Source organism: Toxorhynchites rutilus, chromosome 1 (assembly GCF_029784135.1).
Source record: "Toxorhynchites rutilus septentrionalis strain SRP chromosome 1, ASM2978413v1, whole genome shotgun sequence".
Taxonomy (NCBI): Eukaryota; Metazoa; Arthropoda; class Insecta; order Diptera; family Culicidae; genus Toxorhynchites; species Toxorhynchites rutilus.
In genome coordinates, this window is record NC_073744.1 from 8251870 (window position 1) to 8270675 (window position 18806).

Genomic DNA, 18806 nt, shown 5'->3' on the forward strand with positions numbered 1-18806 from the left:
AATTATGAGGCCTTGGATTCAAATATCTTTGGAATCGGTGTCGAACTATCGAGTTAGACGAGATGTGATTGGAAAATATTCTGCTATGAATTTCAGGTGATGATATTCAGTAAGGTATGGTTTTGGAGAAATTTGAAGCAGGATTCTATGTTGCGCCTCTCAAGTACAACATCTCAGTTACCACAGAACAATGTTCCACATCCACCGTGGTAAACGGAACACTGTCCTTTTTCACCCCCACCAGCCAGGACAACGATTGTTCCGATAGGGCATCGGTTTAATTTCCCGTCGTTTGTTCCTTTCCCACCCCCTTCCAGAGAAGGAAAAAGGCGCGAGAGTGGGAGAGATCGGAGCCATGCTTATCATCAACAACAAGCTCTCTTTGCTGCTGGTGCTTCTGCTGCTCTCGCATCATTTTGGGGTGGATATTTTGATTCTTTTTCGAATATTTCATGTTTGCAAAGTTGCCTCAATGACCCATGTCTTTACACCCACAACGTTTCACTACTATCTGAGATGGTGCTGCCAACTCCTAAGACGAGTTGGCATGAGATTCGTCTATGTTGAGAAATGAATCGCTACTTTTCCAAAATTTTTGTTTTTTTTTGTAGGCTAAGTACTTATCGGACTGCCCTCGTATGTTTGAGTGTTTGTAGGATTGTCCCACATTAATAGAATTTGACCCCGTTCCTGATCACTGATTGGTCTGAAATTTGGAACATACCTTTAATTTTACTGTCATTATAAAACTGCGTATTCCATGATCTTGAAAAATTCAATTTGGCCGCCGGTAAAAAATGGATGAACTTACTTACTTAATTTTCTTCGGAATATTTTGATGATGTACTGTATTTTATTAGTCAAATCATTTCATTTGATACCAATATTGAGGGAATTGCAAAAACATACATAGTCCACACTTTTGTGGCGGTGACCTTTTCGAATTTATGTTTTTCATAATGTAGTGTATTCTCCAAGTCGAGGCATTCAGCCATTTTTTTAGCGACGGCCAAATCGAATCTTTCAAGATAATGGAATACGCAGTTTTATAATGACAGTAGAATTAAAGGTATGTTCCAAATTTCAGAACAATCAGTCAACAGGAACGAGTTCAATTTTCTATTAATGTGGGACAATCCTACAAACATTCAAACATACATACAAACAGGGCAAGCTGAATGAAACTATTCAAAAAGTAATTAGTTATTTGCGGACTGCGGCCATCTTGGATTTGGATTTTTCATGATCTACTATGCTCTACTAGTCGAACACTTTCATTTGATACCCATATTAATGAGGTTTTGGAAAAAAAAAAATATGGCGCCATTTTGTTGCGGCGGCCATTTTGGATTTGCATTTTTAATGAATAACTGTGTTCTACTAGTCCCTTTCATTTGATATACATATTGATGGATTTCTGAGAAAATGTGTTGTTAGATGATGGTACCGACCCTATTTCGCCCGGTTGCTGTCAGTTCTCATCTCGTCAACTAAAGTTCGTTTTCAAAAGCTCCAGATGATAAGAGAGAGCAACGAGATAACCGATAAGTGATCGATGATCATCGAAGGTCAGTCGGTCCCAAGTCCTTCTCACCGTCGGATGCCAATACAGCACGCTCGTTCATTCCATTACGTGTTAATTTTAATGTTTTATTAGTGTGTAAAATATATGTGTTAAATGTTACGTGTTTTATGAAAATTAAAAGTGGAGACTCCCCAAAATTTCAACTGCGTTTTTCCTCCAACGATCCTCTATACCCAACATTGGTCCTCCGAACCGGATCGTTGGAGTACCGTAGTTGAAAGGATTCCATTGTTGCAAGGTTTGCACAATAGGCGATTGTCCGAAACCGACGTCCGAAACAATTGATTGAACAACATCAATTGTCATCACGATAATACACTATTGGAATTAAGGATTTGGAAGACAATCGTTCCCGATTGAATTTATACAAGGCCCGAATTTATTGGGAATACGTGAGTACCTCTCCAATACTCTCCAGATACCTAGCCGGTGTTCCCTTTGGCTCCTTTTTTGTTGAAGCTTCTGGTCAATTCGATACCATAATCATCACATCGAGGTTGACGCGGTTCTAGCGAATGATTGATGAGGGATTCAATCAATGATATACTATTGTGGTACAAAATTAACGGATCCAACTCACCCTGCTCTACCGATTAATATATTATCAAGGCCCGATATAATCGGGAGCAGGCTCATTGGTTTAGGCTTATCCCATCGGCTACCGGATCACCAGTTACGGATTCCCATATTGCACAGGGTGCAACGAATGTACTGTTTTGAATCAGCGATAATCTCTGGCAACATTCCACGGTGAAACGGCAATAAACTGTATCGGGACATACAACAAAATCACAATATAATTCAAGGCACGAATTTATTGTGAGCAGGTGAGAACCTCTCCAATTAATTACCACATCACAAAGGGTGCTCCTTTCGGTTTTCTTTCAATTTCTCGGTGTTTGATTATCTGAGTTCGCCTGCTACAATGTCGTCCAGACTTCGATCTAAGAAAACGCGTCTACGCAACTTGATGACGTCTTTCAACGGTATTTACCTGCTGATGGAGCAGTATGATCCAGAGCAACATTGGTGTGAGCTGGCTTCGCGGTTGGAGAAGCTGGAGCCGCTGTGGGAACAAATCAATGAAGCGATGACGGAGACGGAGATGGTCGACAGTGAGGAAGGTTCATCGGAAGAACGGTATGTTAAGGAACGAATTGAATTCCAGAATAAATTCTTTGCTGTGAAGGCATTCCTGCAAAATAAACTGCGAGAGTGTTCCGATCGCAACGCCGCCCTGCCCCAGGTTCTTGAGTCCAGCGTAATTACCAGTTCGCATCCTCACCCTCATGTAAAACTACCGATGATAAGTCTACCGAAATTTTCCGGAAACATTGAGGAGTGGTTAGCTTTCCGCGACCTCTACGTGTCATTGATCCACTTATCTTCAGACCTTCCCGAAATAGAGAAGTTTCATTATCTACGGAGTCAACTAGAAGGGGAAGCATTGACACTGATTTCATCCCTCGCTATAACCCAAGCGAACTACGAGGTCGCGTGGCATTTATTGGTAAAACGGTACTCAAATAGTAAGTTGCTCAAGAAAAAGCAGGTCCAGAAACTTTTCGAGCTGCATACGGTTAAAAGGGAATCGGTCGTGGAACTTCAAAGGTTGGTTGATGGATTTGAAAAGGCGACTAAAGTGCTGGATCAGGTGGTAGAGGCAGCAAATTATAAGGACCTATTATTGATCCATTTGCTTTGTTCACGTTTAGATGACAAAACTCGACGCTGCTGGGAGGAATATTCTTCGTCATTGGAAGAGGAGAGTGTTAAGGATATTGTGGAATTCCTACAACGTCGGGTTCGGATTCTGGAATCACTCCCTTGTAAACAACCGGAATCATACCCACCGATGGTCAGGAAGGTCCAATCGTCAAAGCTTGCTAGTCATAGCACCATTCAAACTACCCCGAACAAATGTTTTTCGTGTGCGGACTCGCATCCTTTGTACATCTGTCCTAAATTCACCAGGCTCTCAGTTAGCGAGAGGGAAAATTTACTTCGACAAAACTCACTGTGCAGAAACTGCTTTCGAAAAGGACATCAGGCTCGTGAATGCTCATCGAAATTCTCATGTCGTCGATGTAAACAGCGTCATCATACCTTGGTTTGCTATAAACCGGAAGATACACATGGTAATCAACAACCAAATACCTCAATCGAATCAACCGTTCAGGGTGGCAGTTCCAATACGGAAGACCATAGAATTATCCAATCTCATACCAATTCGGTAATGGTTAGCAGTACCATAAACAGGAAGGCGAAAAAAGTGCTTTTGGCGACAGCAATCGTTATGGTCGAGGACTATTTTGGAAACCAATTCCCGGGAAGAGCACTCCTAGATTCTGGTTCAGAGTGTAACATTATTTCCGCTCATCTTTCACAGAAACTACGTGTGAAACGAGTAAAATCAAATGTACAAATATCCGGTGTCGGACAAGTCTCAGCCAGTACATCAGAGAAAATTCAAGCTACAGTGAAATCAAGGTTAACCGACTACAGAGAAACCATGGAATTTTATGTTTTATCCAGGGTAACTGAGGATTTGCCAACCACCACCATTGATATCAACTGTGATTTACCGGTAGGCGTGCAATTAGCCGATCCTGAATTCTTCAAAACTAATTCGATTGATTTACTTCTTGGAGGTGAATCTTTCTTCAGCTTTTTCCCATCAAAGCAACGGAAAATCACTGGGAAATCACTTACCGACACTCATTGATTCGGTGTTTGGTTGGGTGGTCACTGGACGATGTGGTTGGGATAATGGAAAGTCTCCTATCGTTTGCCAACACTCGACGATATCGGAGTCACTGGAAAGACTGATGCAACGATTCTGGGAATGCGAGAATGAAGGTTCGCAATCAAACTACTCTCTGGAGGAATCCCAATGTGAAGAGTATTTTTTACGAACAGTGAAGCGAGGTCAGGATGGTCGCTACACAGTTGGTTTGCCAAAAGCCACGGAAAAATTTGCAAGGTTGGGTGATACGAAGGTGACTGCACATCGTCGTTTAATGCTTCTGGAACGAAGACTAACCCGCGACAATTTGAAGTTGGAGTACCATACATTTATGTCCGATTACATGGAACGAGGACACATGAGGAAGGTTTCAGAAACATCAGTGGAACCTATCACCACCTACTATCTCCCACATCACCCAGTGATAAAAGACTCGAGCACGACTATCCGCGTTCGTGTTGATTTTTGATTCCTTAAATGACACTCTTTTGAATGGACCCATTATACAGGACGATTTACGAAGCATCATAATGCGAAGTCGACTATTCCCAATTGTTTTAATCGCCGGCATCGAAAAGATGTTTAGACAAATTTGGATGGCTTCAGAGGATTTGTCTCTTCAAAGAGTTTTGTGGCGATTCGATCCCGAACAACCCGTCGACGTTTACGAGTTGCTAACCGTTACATATGGTACAAAAACAGCTCCCTTTTTAGCTACCCGCACCCTCAAGCAATTGTCCATAGATGAGGCTGCAAACTTCCCGTCAGTAGTCGCTGGAATACTTGCCAAGGACGTTTATATGGATGACGTCATTACGGGAGTGTAGAATGTAGATGAACCCAAATCCATCAGGAAGGCCTTAGATAGCATGCTGCAAACGGCAGGGTTTCGCCTGCGAAAATGGATATCCAACAACCAGAAGGCGTTAGAAGGAATCGATGAAGAAAACTTAGCGATCCCTCAAGAAAAACGACTCGATTATGACGACGAACAGACAGTGAAAACCTTAGGTTTGGTTTGGCAACCAACCACAGATACTTTTCGTTTTAAAATTGATTGTGTTGCGATACCAGGAGACGAAATAACAAAACGTAATGTGCTCTCCTGTATTGCCAAAATCTTTGACCCGTTGGGCTTAGCAGGACCAGTCATCACTAGCGCGAAAATCCTAATGCAAAGGATCTGGGAAACGAAAAATATTAAGAACAAACCGTTAGACTGGGATGAAGTCTTACCTCAGCCGTTGTTAGGAACATGGATGGAACTCTATTCTCAAATACCTATGTTAAATGATTTACGTATACCTAGATTCATTCTCCAATGTAAACCCGTTACAATCCAGCTTCATTATTTTTCAGACGCCTCGGAAAAGGCATTCGGCGCCTGTGCATATATATCCGTTCACAGGACGAAAACGGAAAAATTAAAATTTCTCTCATTACCTCCAAATCACGAGTTGCGCCGTTGAAGCGTCAAACGATTCCACGGTTGGAACTGTGTGGAGCACGTATCGCGGTCGAGCTGCATGAAAAAATAACTGCGTCGTTTAACGCCATCTATGAAGCATATTTTTGGACAGATTCTAATACTGTTTTGCAGTGGCTTGCTCAGCCACCTAGCACTTGGACTACGTTTGTGGCTCACCGTGTCTCATTTATCCAGCATTCAACTAGGAATTGTTATTGGTATCACGTGCCAGGTGTACAGAACCCGGCAGACCATCTGTCCCGGGGATTACTAGCGGAACAACTGGTGCAGAATTCTTCGTGGTGGAGTGGTCCACCATGGTTGGCCAAAAATAGAGATTATTGACCGTATCAACGAAGGTCTGATGAGTATGCAGAAGTTATAGAAAAAGAAAAAAAGAAAACCGTTGCAGCTGTTGCTGAGATTCCCACGAATTCATTTTTATGTTGGTATTTATCTAAATTCTCAGATTACGCAAAACTGTTACGTATCACAGCATATTGCAGACGATACATGCGGAATATTGGAATTCCCGAAAAAGAAAGAAAATGCTCAATACCACTATCCACGCAAGAGCTAACCGACGCCGAATTATGTCTTATTAAACTGGTCCAACAGGAAGCCTTTGAAAGGGAATTCACTGCTCTAACGAGAGGTGAAGCTGTGCATCGTGCATCTAAAATTCGATGGTTCAATCCCAAACTCACGGAAGATGGAATTATTCGGATTGGAGGACGATTACTAAATTCCGATAGTTCAACTGACTTCAAACATCCAATTATTATACCCGGAAATCACCTGTTCTCAAAGCTTCTTGCGAGAAATTATCACCTACGCTTACTCCATGCTGGATCACAGCTCATGCTCAATTCAATAAGACTACATTTCTGGATTTTAGGTGGACGAAGGATATGTCGACTAGTGACACATCAATGTATCACTTGTTATCGTGCGAAGCCATTACTACAACAGCAATTCATGGGCCAATTTCCAGCACAACGAATCGTTGCCGCGAGACCGTTTTCGACAACAGGCATAGATTATTTCGGGCCTGTGTACATAAAGCAAGGTTATAAGAAAAGCTCAATTAAAGCGTATGTGTCCGTCTTCGTTTGCTTTTGTACAAAGGCGGTACATCTGGAGCTAGTGTCCGACCTTTCCACCGCGAAATTTCTCCAGGCACTTCGTCGTTTTACGGCACGTCGTGGAAAACCGGCCGAAATATCTTCCGATAACGGAACAAACTTTGTGGGCGCTCGAAAGGAGTTAGCAGAATTAATAAGCAACCTAAGCAATCGCAATTATCACGAAGCAATTCAGCAAGAATGCAGTACGAGTGGAATATCCTGGCACTTCATTCCGCCTGGGGCACCCCACTTCGGCGGGCTTTGGGAAGCCGCCGTTCGTTCCGCTAAGAAACACCTCCTCCGCGTAATAGGGTATTCCTCCGTATCATATGAAGATTTCCTAACACTTCTAGTCCAAATAGAAGGTTGTATAAATTCCAGATCGCTAACACAGCTGTCAGATGACCCTGATGACCTCCAACCGCTGACGCCAGCTCACTTCCTCGTCGGCACATCACTGGATGCACTTCCCGATCCGGATTATACCTCCACACCGAGCAACCGATTATCACATTGGCAGCTCATTCAGCAGCAACAACAACATTTTTGGCGTCGATGGCGAGTCGAATACCTCTCGCAGCTCCAAGCACGCGTCAAAAATTGGAAGCCTCCGATCACTATACAGCCCGGGAGATTGGTTATTATGGTCGACGAAAATCAACCACCGATGAGATGGCGAATGGCCCGTATTCATCAAGTTCATCCTGGCAGTGACGGAGTAATTCGAGTCGTCACACTGCGTACTGCAACAGGATTCCTGAAGAGACCAGTCACCAAAATATGCATGCTCCCTCTTCCTGCTATGGACGATCAGCATGTGGAAAAATCGTCAACATTATCTGAAATTAAGTAATTTCAGGGGGGGGTCGGAATGTTAGATGATGGTACCGACCCTATTTCGCCCGGTTGCTGTCAGTTCTCATCTCGTCAACTAAAGCTCGTTTTCAAAAGCTCCAGATGATAAGAGAGAGCAACGAGATAACCGATAAGTGATCGATGATCATCGAAGGTCAGTCGGTCCCAAGTCCTTCTCACCGTCGGATGCCAATACAGCACGCTCGTTCATTCCATTACGTGTTAATTTTAATGTTTTATTAGTGTGTAAAATATATGTGTTAAATGTTACGTGTTTTATGAAAATTAAAAGTGGAGACTCCCCAAAATTTCAACTGCGTTTTTCCTCCAACGATCTTCTATACCCAACAGTGTAATCCGCCATAATGTAGCAGCCGCCATCTTGTATTTATATTTTTCATAAATAACTGTGTTCTACTGGTCAAGCCCTTTCATTCGATACCCATATTGATGGGGTTTTGAGAAAATATGTACAAAATCCGCCATTTTGTAGCGGCCGCCGTCTTGGATTTTCAAGATCATGAAATACACAATTTTATAATGACACCAGAGATAAGGTTGTGTTCCAAATTTCAGATCAAACGGTCAACAGGAAGGGGGTTAATTTTCTATTAATGTGGTACAGCGCTACAGACAAAGTTTCAAAGTTACAAAGTTACAAACATACCAACGGGTCCAAGGTAGATAAAACCGTTTAATAAATAAGTGCAAATCATAATTATATTACTTTATCGAGAGAAAATTCGTTTTTTTTTGACGTAGGACTACGTCTAACCGGAAGATATAGGGGGTGAAATGGAAATCTAGGCACTGAACAAGTAGGAAAAAATGCAAGATTTGGAACGCTTATAACTCGAGCATTTCTCAATAGATCGCAAAGGTTTTTGCATCAATTGATAGGAAATATATCTACGCATCTATCATAACGAATAACATTTCATTTTTCTTGAGATAAATAATTGAATAATTGTGAAATATCAAGCATTGTCCAAATACACTATGTGCCCATTTTTGATTGGTCCATTTTGTGCTCCTCAAATCGTACCGGCCAAAACGGGCAACCAGAGCAGCAGCGAAATAGAATGAAGCACGATTGGAAAGGAAAAAGAAAAAAATAAACGAAACATTGGTCGCAGTCTCACACATGCGTAATTCTCGAGCCAGCCAGTCAGCTTAAAAATCCCCGCTCCGCTGCCGTAACGATCATTCTCATCCGAACCGTACACCACATCGTTTCGCATCACCTCACATCAACAAACCAACACAAGCAGCCATGTCTGGATATGGCAAAGGAGGAAAAGTGAAGGGAAAGGCAAAATCCCGCTCGAACCGTGTTGGTTTGCCGTTCCCCGTAGGTGTATCCGCCAATTGCTCCGCAAGGGTAGCTAGGCCGAGCGCGTTAGTACCAGTGCACCAGTCCACCTAGTCGGCGTTATATAGTTTCGGCCGCCGAAGTGATCGAGTTAGCTGGCAAAGCTTCTCGCGACGATAAGAAAACCCGCATTCGGAACAGAACACATTCGGTTCGGTGGACATCAAGACAGACAACAGGCAGTTGCAGCGAGTGGCGAGTGGCAAACGCAATCGCAAAACGGCAGCAGGTAGCAGAAGAAAAAAGTTTTTCTTTATACAAACTGCTTTGATGGCAAATCCAGAACAAGGCGGCATCGAGGGCGTTCGAAATGGTTTTTTTCAAAACCACGAGTACTAAGTTTTCTAAATTGGAACCATTCCATAAAACAAGGCGCTTTTCAGGGCCATTAAACCTTCCAAAAAAGAGTTTAGGAAATAAAGTTCAATGCTTTCTAAAACATTATCCAAAATAATAATAAAACACAAATTGATGTTTTCATAATTTGTTTGTCAGGATCTGATGAGTATGTGAATTTGGCAGTTGTTCTGAGCTTATTGATAGTTGGGGACTTTCCTGATTATTCATTTTTCACCAATTCTTAAATTGTTTCCAGATTTAAAGTACAGTAATCTACAATTAGTTCGACATTTAGCTAATTGGACGGACATGTAATGCGACTTATTTAGTTGGACATTTTTGTAAACATAGAGTTCGGGGTCCAAATTATGACCCCACATTGAATGTCGACACTGTACCACCGTCATCGCAAATGTTCAATTACAGGTTAAAATTACCTCCAATCCGGCACTGAGTGGTGGTAATGCGACGTGCCATTGAATGTAATTCACTGTAAAATATGTCACAAGCTGGATGGGAAGAAATTTTCCAACTGTGAAAGCTGTGGCGAGTGACAACAAATCGCTAAACAGGAAGGTTTAGCCGAACAATATGGGAATATCGAGTGATAACAAAAACACAACACCAAAGGTTCTTTTCAGAACCATCAACATATTCATAAAGAGTAAACAGTAAACTAATCCATTTTTCAGGTAGATAGGTAGGTATTCACGTAGGTGAAGAAAATAAAACAATATATTTAAAATATATATTTAACAAAAGCTGTCCCCTTTGTATAGTCCTACGTCACTCCGGTTATGTCCCCGACATTACCCACCCGTCTTTTTATGTTGAATAATTTTATCCCAAAAATTCATACTAAACTTGATGGTTTTTATCAATCAAGTTAAAGCTCTCAAACCACTCTACAGTTTGTTCTTTGACACCCAACTTCTATTACACTTAATTTCGTTGCAATATCTATATAAACATTTCCTGGTGAAAATTCAAACAAAATATTTGTTGGGGCTGCAGTGGACTGTAATTGCGCCGGTCGATAAAGGTGCTCGCGTTCCCAGCGGGAACCGAGCCGGGTGGGAGCAGGAACCGCTGTGTTCCTTCCCAGGAGGGCAACTGGGCCAGACTCCTTGGGTTGGCTTCGCCTCATGAAGCCAACGTCGCAGTTGGACTGGACTAGCATGGCTAGCAGCAACCGCTTGAACTCGATGAGCCTTGAGAAAGGCTTTCTCTTGTAAACTCTATTTACTCTTTTTATTGCGGCAGAGATGGAGGACTGGATGTTCCGGCGGTCAGACGCAAACACCGGAGACTATGACTAATTATACTTTCATTTTTATTTACACTGTTTCTCTTTGTATTTCAAATTTATAATTCACTGTGATCTTCACACTCTGATGGTTTGGTAGCAACTGATGCGCTCCGCTGCGTTACTTTTATTGTGGCACCGATCTAAAACCTTAACCTTCATCATTGGTTTCAATCTGTTGGTATTCCGATGCGGAAATACAATGACTTGAGTCTTTGCAGCATTTATACGGATTTTCCAGATTCTAAGATACTCAGTGTAGCTATCAAGTCCGCTTTGAAGTTTGGAAACAAGGGTACGGATTACTCGCCCATTGTAGCTTATTGCCGAGTCGTCTGCGAATAACGACAATGTTCCACCATTTGGCAAAGGTGGAATATCCGAAGTGTATAGGTTATACAATATAGGGCCTAATATACTCCCCTGGGGAACACACAGCGATTATGTTATAGCGTACCGAGAGCGCACCGGCAATGCTAACCTGCGATGTTCTTCCTTGGAGATAGTTCTCGATTGCCTTCACCAAATAGGTTGGGAAATTGAATCTTCGAAGTTTGAATATCAGACCGCTATGCCAGACGTTATCAAAGGCTTTCTCTATGTCCATCATAGCCATGACTGTCGTCTTTGATAGGTTCTTAGATCGCTTGACTAAGTTAGTAACCCTCTGCAACTGGTGGATTGTGGAATGTCCTCGTCGAAAGCCGAATTGTTCGTCGAGAAGGATGTTGTTCTCCTCAGTGTGTTTGAGTAGTCTGGTATAGATAACTTTCTCTAACAATTTGCTAAATGACGAGAGAAGGCTAATCGGGCGATAGCTTGACGGATTTGTGGGATCTTTACCCGGCTTGAGGATTGGCACTACCTTCGACAGCTCCCAAGCAGAAGGGAAATATCCAAGTTCTAGGCAACGATTAAAAAGGTTAATTAGGAGAGTATTTGCTTTTATACCGAGTTTCTTCAGCACGATGTTAAAATGGCCATCGAAACCAGGAGCCTTCATATTGCGGGTGCCTTTAATAATTTGTTCAATTTCAATTGTGGTAATTTTTTCTCCCTCGGGAAACTCGCATGTCACAGTAGCAAGTTGAGAGATACACTGCTCGATCGTCGCTTCCATCGGACTATCAATAGCCTGTCCTAGTTCATGCGCAGCCTTAAACTGAATCGAAATTGCGTTTGCTTTTTCAGCGGATGTTAGAAACACGTTATTATTTACCGTAAGTGGAGGAACTGGTTTCGGTTTACTTTTCAAAACTTTAGTCAATCGCCAGAAGGGCCTATAGTAGTTAGGTAGATTCTTAAGCTCATTTTCTAACTGTCTATTATTCAGTTTTTCTATCCTTGTTGCAATAACCTTGTTCAATTGAATGCCGTGCCGCGACAAGCATTGCATTTTTATGCCGTCGAGCACAGCGTGCTTTAGCGATGGCTGGCTCATAGTTGCAATGTGGGAGGGGTAACTCGTGGTGTGTGGTGTGGTGTGCAAATTTTGCATGCCGCGAGATGCTGTCACTTCAGTTCGGTCGGTGTGGAACGGAACAATATTCAAAAATAGCGATTTTTAACTCACTGTACTTATAGAAGCCACTTGAATTTCACTTCAACGTTGAAAAGTTACATTTTTGTTTTGACGTAGGACTACGTCTAACCGGAAGATATAGGGGGTGAAATGGAAATCTAGGCACTGAACAAGTAGGAAAAAATGCAAGATTTGGAACGCTTATAACTCGAGCATTTCTCAATAGATCGCAAATGTTTTTGCATCAATTGATAGGAAATATATCTACGCATCTATCATAACGAATAACATTTCATTTTTCTTGAGATAAATAATTGAATAATTGTGAAATATCAAGCATTGTCCAAATGCACTATATGCCCATTTTTGATTGGTCCATTTTGTGCTCCTCAAATCGTACCGACCAAAACGGGCAACCAGAGCAGCAGCGAAATACAATGAAGCGCGATTGGAAAGGAAAAAGAAAAAATATGAACGAAACATTGGTCGCAGTCTCACACATGCGTAATTCTCCATCCAGCCAGTCAGCTTAAAAATCCTCGCTCCGCTGCCGTAATGATCATTCTCATCCAAACCGTACACCACATCGTTTCGCATCACAACACATCAACAAACCAACACAAGCAGCCATGTCTGGACATGGTAAAGGAGGAAAAGTGAAGGGAAAGGCAAAATCCCGCTCGAACCGTGTTGGTTTGCCGTTCCCCGTAGGTGTATCCGCCAATTGCTCCGCAAGGGTAGCTAGGCCGAGCGCGTTAGTACCAGTGCACCAGTCCACCTAGTCGGCGTTATATAGTTTCGGCCGCCGAAGTGATCGAGTTAGCTGGCAAAGCTGCTCGCGACGATAAGAAAATCCGCTTTCAGAACAGACCATTCGGTTTCGGTGGACATCAAGACAACAATAGGCAGTTGCAGCGAGTGACGAGTGGCAAACGCAACCGCAAAACGGCAGCAGGTAGCAGAAGAAAAAAGTTTTTCTTTATACAAACTGCTTTGGTGGCAAATCCAATACAACGCGGCATCGATGGCGTTCGAAATGTTTTTTTTTTCAAAACCACGAGAACAAGTTTTCTAAATTGGAACCATTCCATAAAACACGGCGCTTATCAGGGCCATTAAACCTTTCAAAAAAGAGTTTACGAAATACAGTTTAATGCTTTCTACAACAATATCCAAAATAATAATAAAACACAAATGGATTTTTTCATAATTTGTTTGTCAGGATATGATGAGTATAAGAATTTGGCAGTTGTGCTGAGCATGTTTATGGTTGGGGACTTTCTCGATTATTAAATTTACACCAATTCTTAAATTGCTTCTAGATTGAAAGTACAGTAATTTACATTTAGTTCGATATTTAGCTAATTGGACGGACCTGCAATGCGATATATTTAGTTGGACATTTTTGTAAACTCTATGGGGCTCCAAATTATGACCCAACATGTCCCAAGCTGGATGGGAGGAAATTTTCCAACTGTGGAAGCTGTACCACTGTCATCGCAAATGTTCAATTACAGGTTAAAATCACCTCAAATGCGACACTGAGTGGTTCTTCGGCATGTGGCATTAAATGTAATTTACAGTACAACATGTCCCAAGCTGGATGAGAAGAAATTTTCCAACTGTGAAAGCTGTGGCGAGTAGCAAACGCACTCGCTAAACAGGAAGGTTTAGCCGAACAGGATGGGGATATCGAGTGATAACAAAACATTAAACTCTTAAGATTAAAGATAATTTTGAGATCCTGAAAAGGACCCTTCTTAGCCTGTATGTGAATCCAACGAGCGAACAAATCGTAATGAATGTATTTTTTTGCCATCGCTGCCTTTTAACGCTCATTCGTTCGTCTCGTTGGACTCGCCCCTTTGGCTGTGTCTGCCGATTTGTCTCTATCCTGTGAGTGTGTACCGCTAGAGTACAAAACGCGCGGATCCGCTGAAAAATATATCATTCTTTTTCAAACCGTAAATCAGTGTTGTTGTAGTGTGGCATCGTTTCACATCACAATATACCTAATAGCGGTTATAGAAATTTGGCCGCCGGAGTGCTCGAGTTGGCTTGCAAAGCTGCTCACGACAATAAGAAAACCCGCCTACAGAACAGAGCACATTCTGTTCGCTGGCAACAACTAGTTTCAGCGAGTGGCAAACGCAATCGCAAAACGGTAGCAGGTAGAAGAAGGAAAAAGTTTGTAAAACACGGCGCTTTTCAGGGCCATTAAACCTTTCAAAGAAGACTTATTAAAAGTTTTCACAATACCAATGCATTCTAAAGTGACATAATATGACATATAATATAAATTGATTGATCATTCAGTTTTCACAAACTCATGCATGGTTCCGAATTAAAAGTGGCTTCAAATTACAACACATTGTATGCAGGATGGCATTAACGAAGTTTCTCGGTAGCAAGAACTGCTTTCTTTGGTTGATAACTGATGTTGAAAATTGACTGACGTTACATCAGCATTGTATAGAAACATAACTAAGGAGCAACATGATGAGCTATGTATTTCCTGCTGCTCTGTTCTTATTTTAAAGGACTTTAATCCTGTGGTAATTTACTGTTGCTTTTTCAGAACGCTTATAGCTCGTTTAATTCTCGACAGATCGTAGAGTTCGTCTCCAAAACCTCAGTTCTTTTTCATTTCTATTTACTTTGTTTGCGGAGATACAAATCTTACAATTCATTCGTCTCCGAAACCACAGTTTAAGGTACGGTAATGTGCTCAATGATGAAATATATGATAGTGAATGAGCTGATGACCACCTATGCATTCCCTATCATAGCCATCATTTTGATTGTACGATATGTGCATACGCCAACAGATGCCCGGCGTTAAACATTTAATAAGTACAAAGCCTTCAGAAAAAAATCAAGAATCAACTATGAGATAATGAGAAAAAATTGAGAAAGTTTGTAAAAAAAAGCAAAAACACAACACAAAAGGTTCTTTTCAGAACCGCCAACATGTTCATAAAGAGTAAACAGTAAACTAATCCATTTTTTAGGTAGATAGGTAGGTATTCACGTAGGAGAAGAAAATAAAACAATATATTTGAAATATATATTTAGCAAAAGCTGTCCCCTTTGTATAGTCCTACGTCACTCCGGTTACGTCCCCGACATTACCCACCCGTCTTTTTGAAACACGTCAGATTACGAGTCCTTAGTTATCACTGAACACTTGTGTTGAGTAGACGCATTCACAGAGAGATCGCTTTGAAAGGAATAAGAAGTTATTTGCGTAGTAGGGGTTTAAAGCTTGAAAAATCAGGCCCCCATCTATTAATATGGATACGCTAAGAGCCCACACGTTCTACATTGATATCCGTAGCATACGAAAGTTGAGGGATGAGACCATCTTTGCGTTTATCGCAAAACAATTGAAGCTGACCCCTCAAGATGTTACTGCCATACAAATCGACAAAGTCGAAGGAAAGGTATTCGTAGAGATGCAGACACAGGAAAGAGTGGAAGAGGTCGTGGAACAGTACGATGGCAAATTTGAGCTGAACAACAATGGTACCATCCATCGTATCAGATTGTACGTTGAGGATGGGGGAACGGACGTAAAGCTGCACCACTTACCTCCAAAAATGCCTGACCAATGGATCTCTGAATACTTCTCTACATACGGTGAGATCATCAGCGTAAAGCACGAGATGTGCCGTTCGGAGTTCTCTCCGCAGATACCAAGTGGGATACGAATAGTCCGTATACGAATAAACCATTCTATTCCTTCCTTCGTGAACGTAAGAGGATACAACACACACGTCACCTATACACATCAAATCCAAACATGCCGACACTGCAATCAAGAGGTTCACTTCGGATCAAGTTGTGCACAAAATCGAACACTTTTACAAATTCAAAACAAATCGTCATCACTCTACTCCGACGTTGTCGCTGGCCCGGGAAAGGCTAGCGCAAACGAAGCTCAGAAACGACCAGCATCATCGCTTGAAGACCACAACAATCGAGACAAAGCACCGAAGATTTCAACCGATACCACGAATGCAAAAATCACAACTGAAGCAATATCCAGCAAATACAAGGCAACGAAAGAATACGACATACCAACAAATGTAAGCGACAACTTAGGCCACTCAAGGGCTACACCAACAAGCAGCCGATCAAACTCACTTGCCCGACTATCCGAGAGAGGCGTTATGGAGATTTCCGATGATGAATCCTCGGAAAGGCTACGGCGCTCAACAAGAACTTCGCACCAAGCGGCAAGTAAACTCGTAATCGATCATGCAAGAAATAAACAGTAGACAAACCTTCTCTTATACTCTCGCAACTATCAATCTGAACGGTATCAGTAACGAAAACAAAATAAACTCTCTCAAGTCACTTATATATACACTAGACCTAGATATACTTTGCATGCAGGAAGTTATCAATGAAAATCTCTGTATTCCCGGCTATAATATTACATTCAATATAAGCGAAACTTGTCGTGGTACGGCTTTTGCTATACGAAATGGAATTAAAATAATCAGTGTGTCCCGGAGCCTGGATTCTCGTATATTATGCATCAATCTAGAGCATGACGTTCGAATTTAAAATATTTATGCCCCATCTGGATCAAATAACCGATCGGCGCGTGAAGAGTTCTTCAATCAAACCGTGCCCAGATTCATGCAAGATTACCCTCCATACACTATATTGCTGGGAGATTTCAACTCCATAGTTAATCCAGCTGACGCCACTGGAATATTAAATATGAGTCCGGCTCTAAAAAGATTATGTGAAAGGCTAAACTTCAAAGATGTGTGGAGAGAATTCAACACGCAAAATGATTACACTTTTGTGCGTGGTCGGTCGATGTCAAGGATCGATAGAATCTATGTCACTCCAAACTGCTTACCCAACGTACGATACTGCAAGTTACAAGCGAACAGTTTTAGCGATCACAAAGGAGTTGTTATGCGCATTGTACTACCTATACGCATACAAAGAACTCATAGACCATTCTTTAGGGTGAATAAGCATTTACTGTCTGATCAAAATATGAATGAGCTCAGATATAAATGGGCTTACTGGACACGACAGAGGAGGCATTACGCAACATGGGCGGATTGGTGGTCTTCGTATACCAAAGGGAAAATTGCGTCGTTTTTCAAATGGAAAAATTCGATCGCTATTCGGACATTCAACAACACAATGGGTTTTTACCACACGTGCCTGAAAAATGCATACGAAAAGCACAAGGATCAAGACTGCACACCAGAAATAAATAAAATCAAAGCCATAATGTTACTAAAACAGAAAAAATTCACAAATAGCAGGAAGAACACGAATCTTCGTTTTCTTGGAGGAGAAGACGTCTCCATATTTCAACTGGCAGATCAAGCTAACAGAAGAAGAGAAACCAGCGTAACATCCTTGACGATCGATGGGCAATCTATAACCAACACAGATAACATACGCAGCTATATCTTGGAACACTATCAGAGTTTATTTCATGAGGACGAGATTGAGGATGACGATCGTTTTCTTCCGGCAAGGACGATGATGGAGAATCTGAATGAAAATAACCACTTGATGGAAGATTTTGGAGAAGATGAAATTTATGCAGTCATTAAAGGATCAGCACCAAACAAGTCACCAGGAAAGGATGGTCTTACCAGGGAGTTTTATCTGAAAGCATGGGATATAATAAAGAACGAATTCACACTTGTAATAAATGAAATCAAAAACGGTTACGTGAGGGATGATTTACAGGATGGAATAATAGTTCTAGTTAAAAAGAAAGGAGGAGATAATAGCATCAGCTCATTGCGTCCGATCACTTTACTGAATGTGGACTACAAAGTACTGAGTAGAGTTTTGAAGCAGCGGGTGGAAAAAATTGCAATAACGGTACTTTCAAGTCACCAGAAGTGCAGCAACGGAAAAAAACACGATATTCGAAGCGGTCTGCACAGTCAGGGATCATATTGCTCTATCCAAACAAGAAAGAAACGGCGGAATCGTAGTTGCATGTGACCTGAGTAATGCATTCGACAGAGTTAGCCGTTCATTTCTTTTGAAAAATATGAGAATGATGGGCTTCAATAGACAGTTTGTAGAACTGTTAGAAAATTTAGCTATGAAAACCAACTCTCAGCTGATCATCAACGGTCAAGCTACCGAACTTTTCTCGATAAAGAAATCGGTACGACAAGGCGACCCCTTGAGTATGCTGCTTTTCGTCATCTATCTGCAACCTTTGCTGGACAATCTTGCTGAGATTTGTAGCGCTCCAAGAGAATGTGTGATAGCTTATGCAGATGACATCACTATAATTACTCGATGCCCTTCAAAAATTGATCGTATCCTAACATGTTTTCAACAGTTCGAGAAGGCTGCAGGAGCAAAGCTAAATATGAGAAAAACTGAGGCTATGGATATTGGACCAGGGATACAACACTGGGAAGGTTTTGCGAAGAAAGATGAAATCAAAGTTTTGGGAGTACGGTTCAAAAACAACATAAA

At 41.6% G+C, this 18806-nt stretch overlaps 2 protein-coding genes across 2 annotated transcripts; both read left to right on the plus strand.

The window, feature by feature from the left end:
- Positions 1-2510: 2510 nt before the first annotated feature.
- On the plus strand, positions 2511-5158 carry LOC129763416 (uncharacterized). Its single transcript, XM_055762468.1, has 3 exons — positions 2511-4172; positions 4237-4782; positions 4841-5158. The coding sequence occupies exons 1-3, from the start codon at positions 2511-2513 to the stop codon at positions 5156-5158; spliced, it is 2526 nt and encodes an 841-aa protein (XP_055618443.1).
- Positions 5159-6777: 1619 nt separating this feature from the next.
- Positions 6778-7779, plus strand: LOC129763419 (uncharacterized). The gene has a single exon (XM_055762480.1). The coding sequence runs from the start codon at positions 6778-6780 to the stop codon at positions 7777-7779; it is 1002 nt and encodes a 333-aa protein (XP_055618455.1).
- Positions 7780-18806: the final 11027 nt, after the last annotated feature.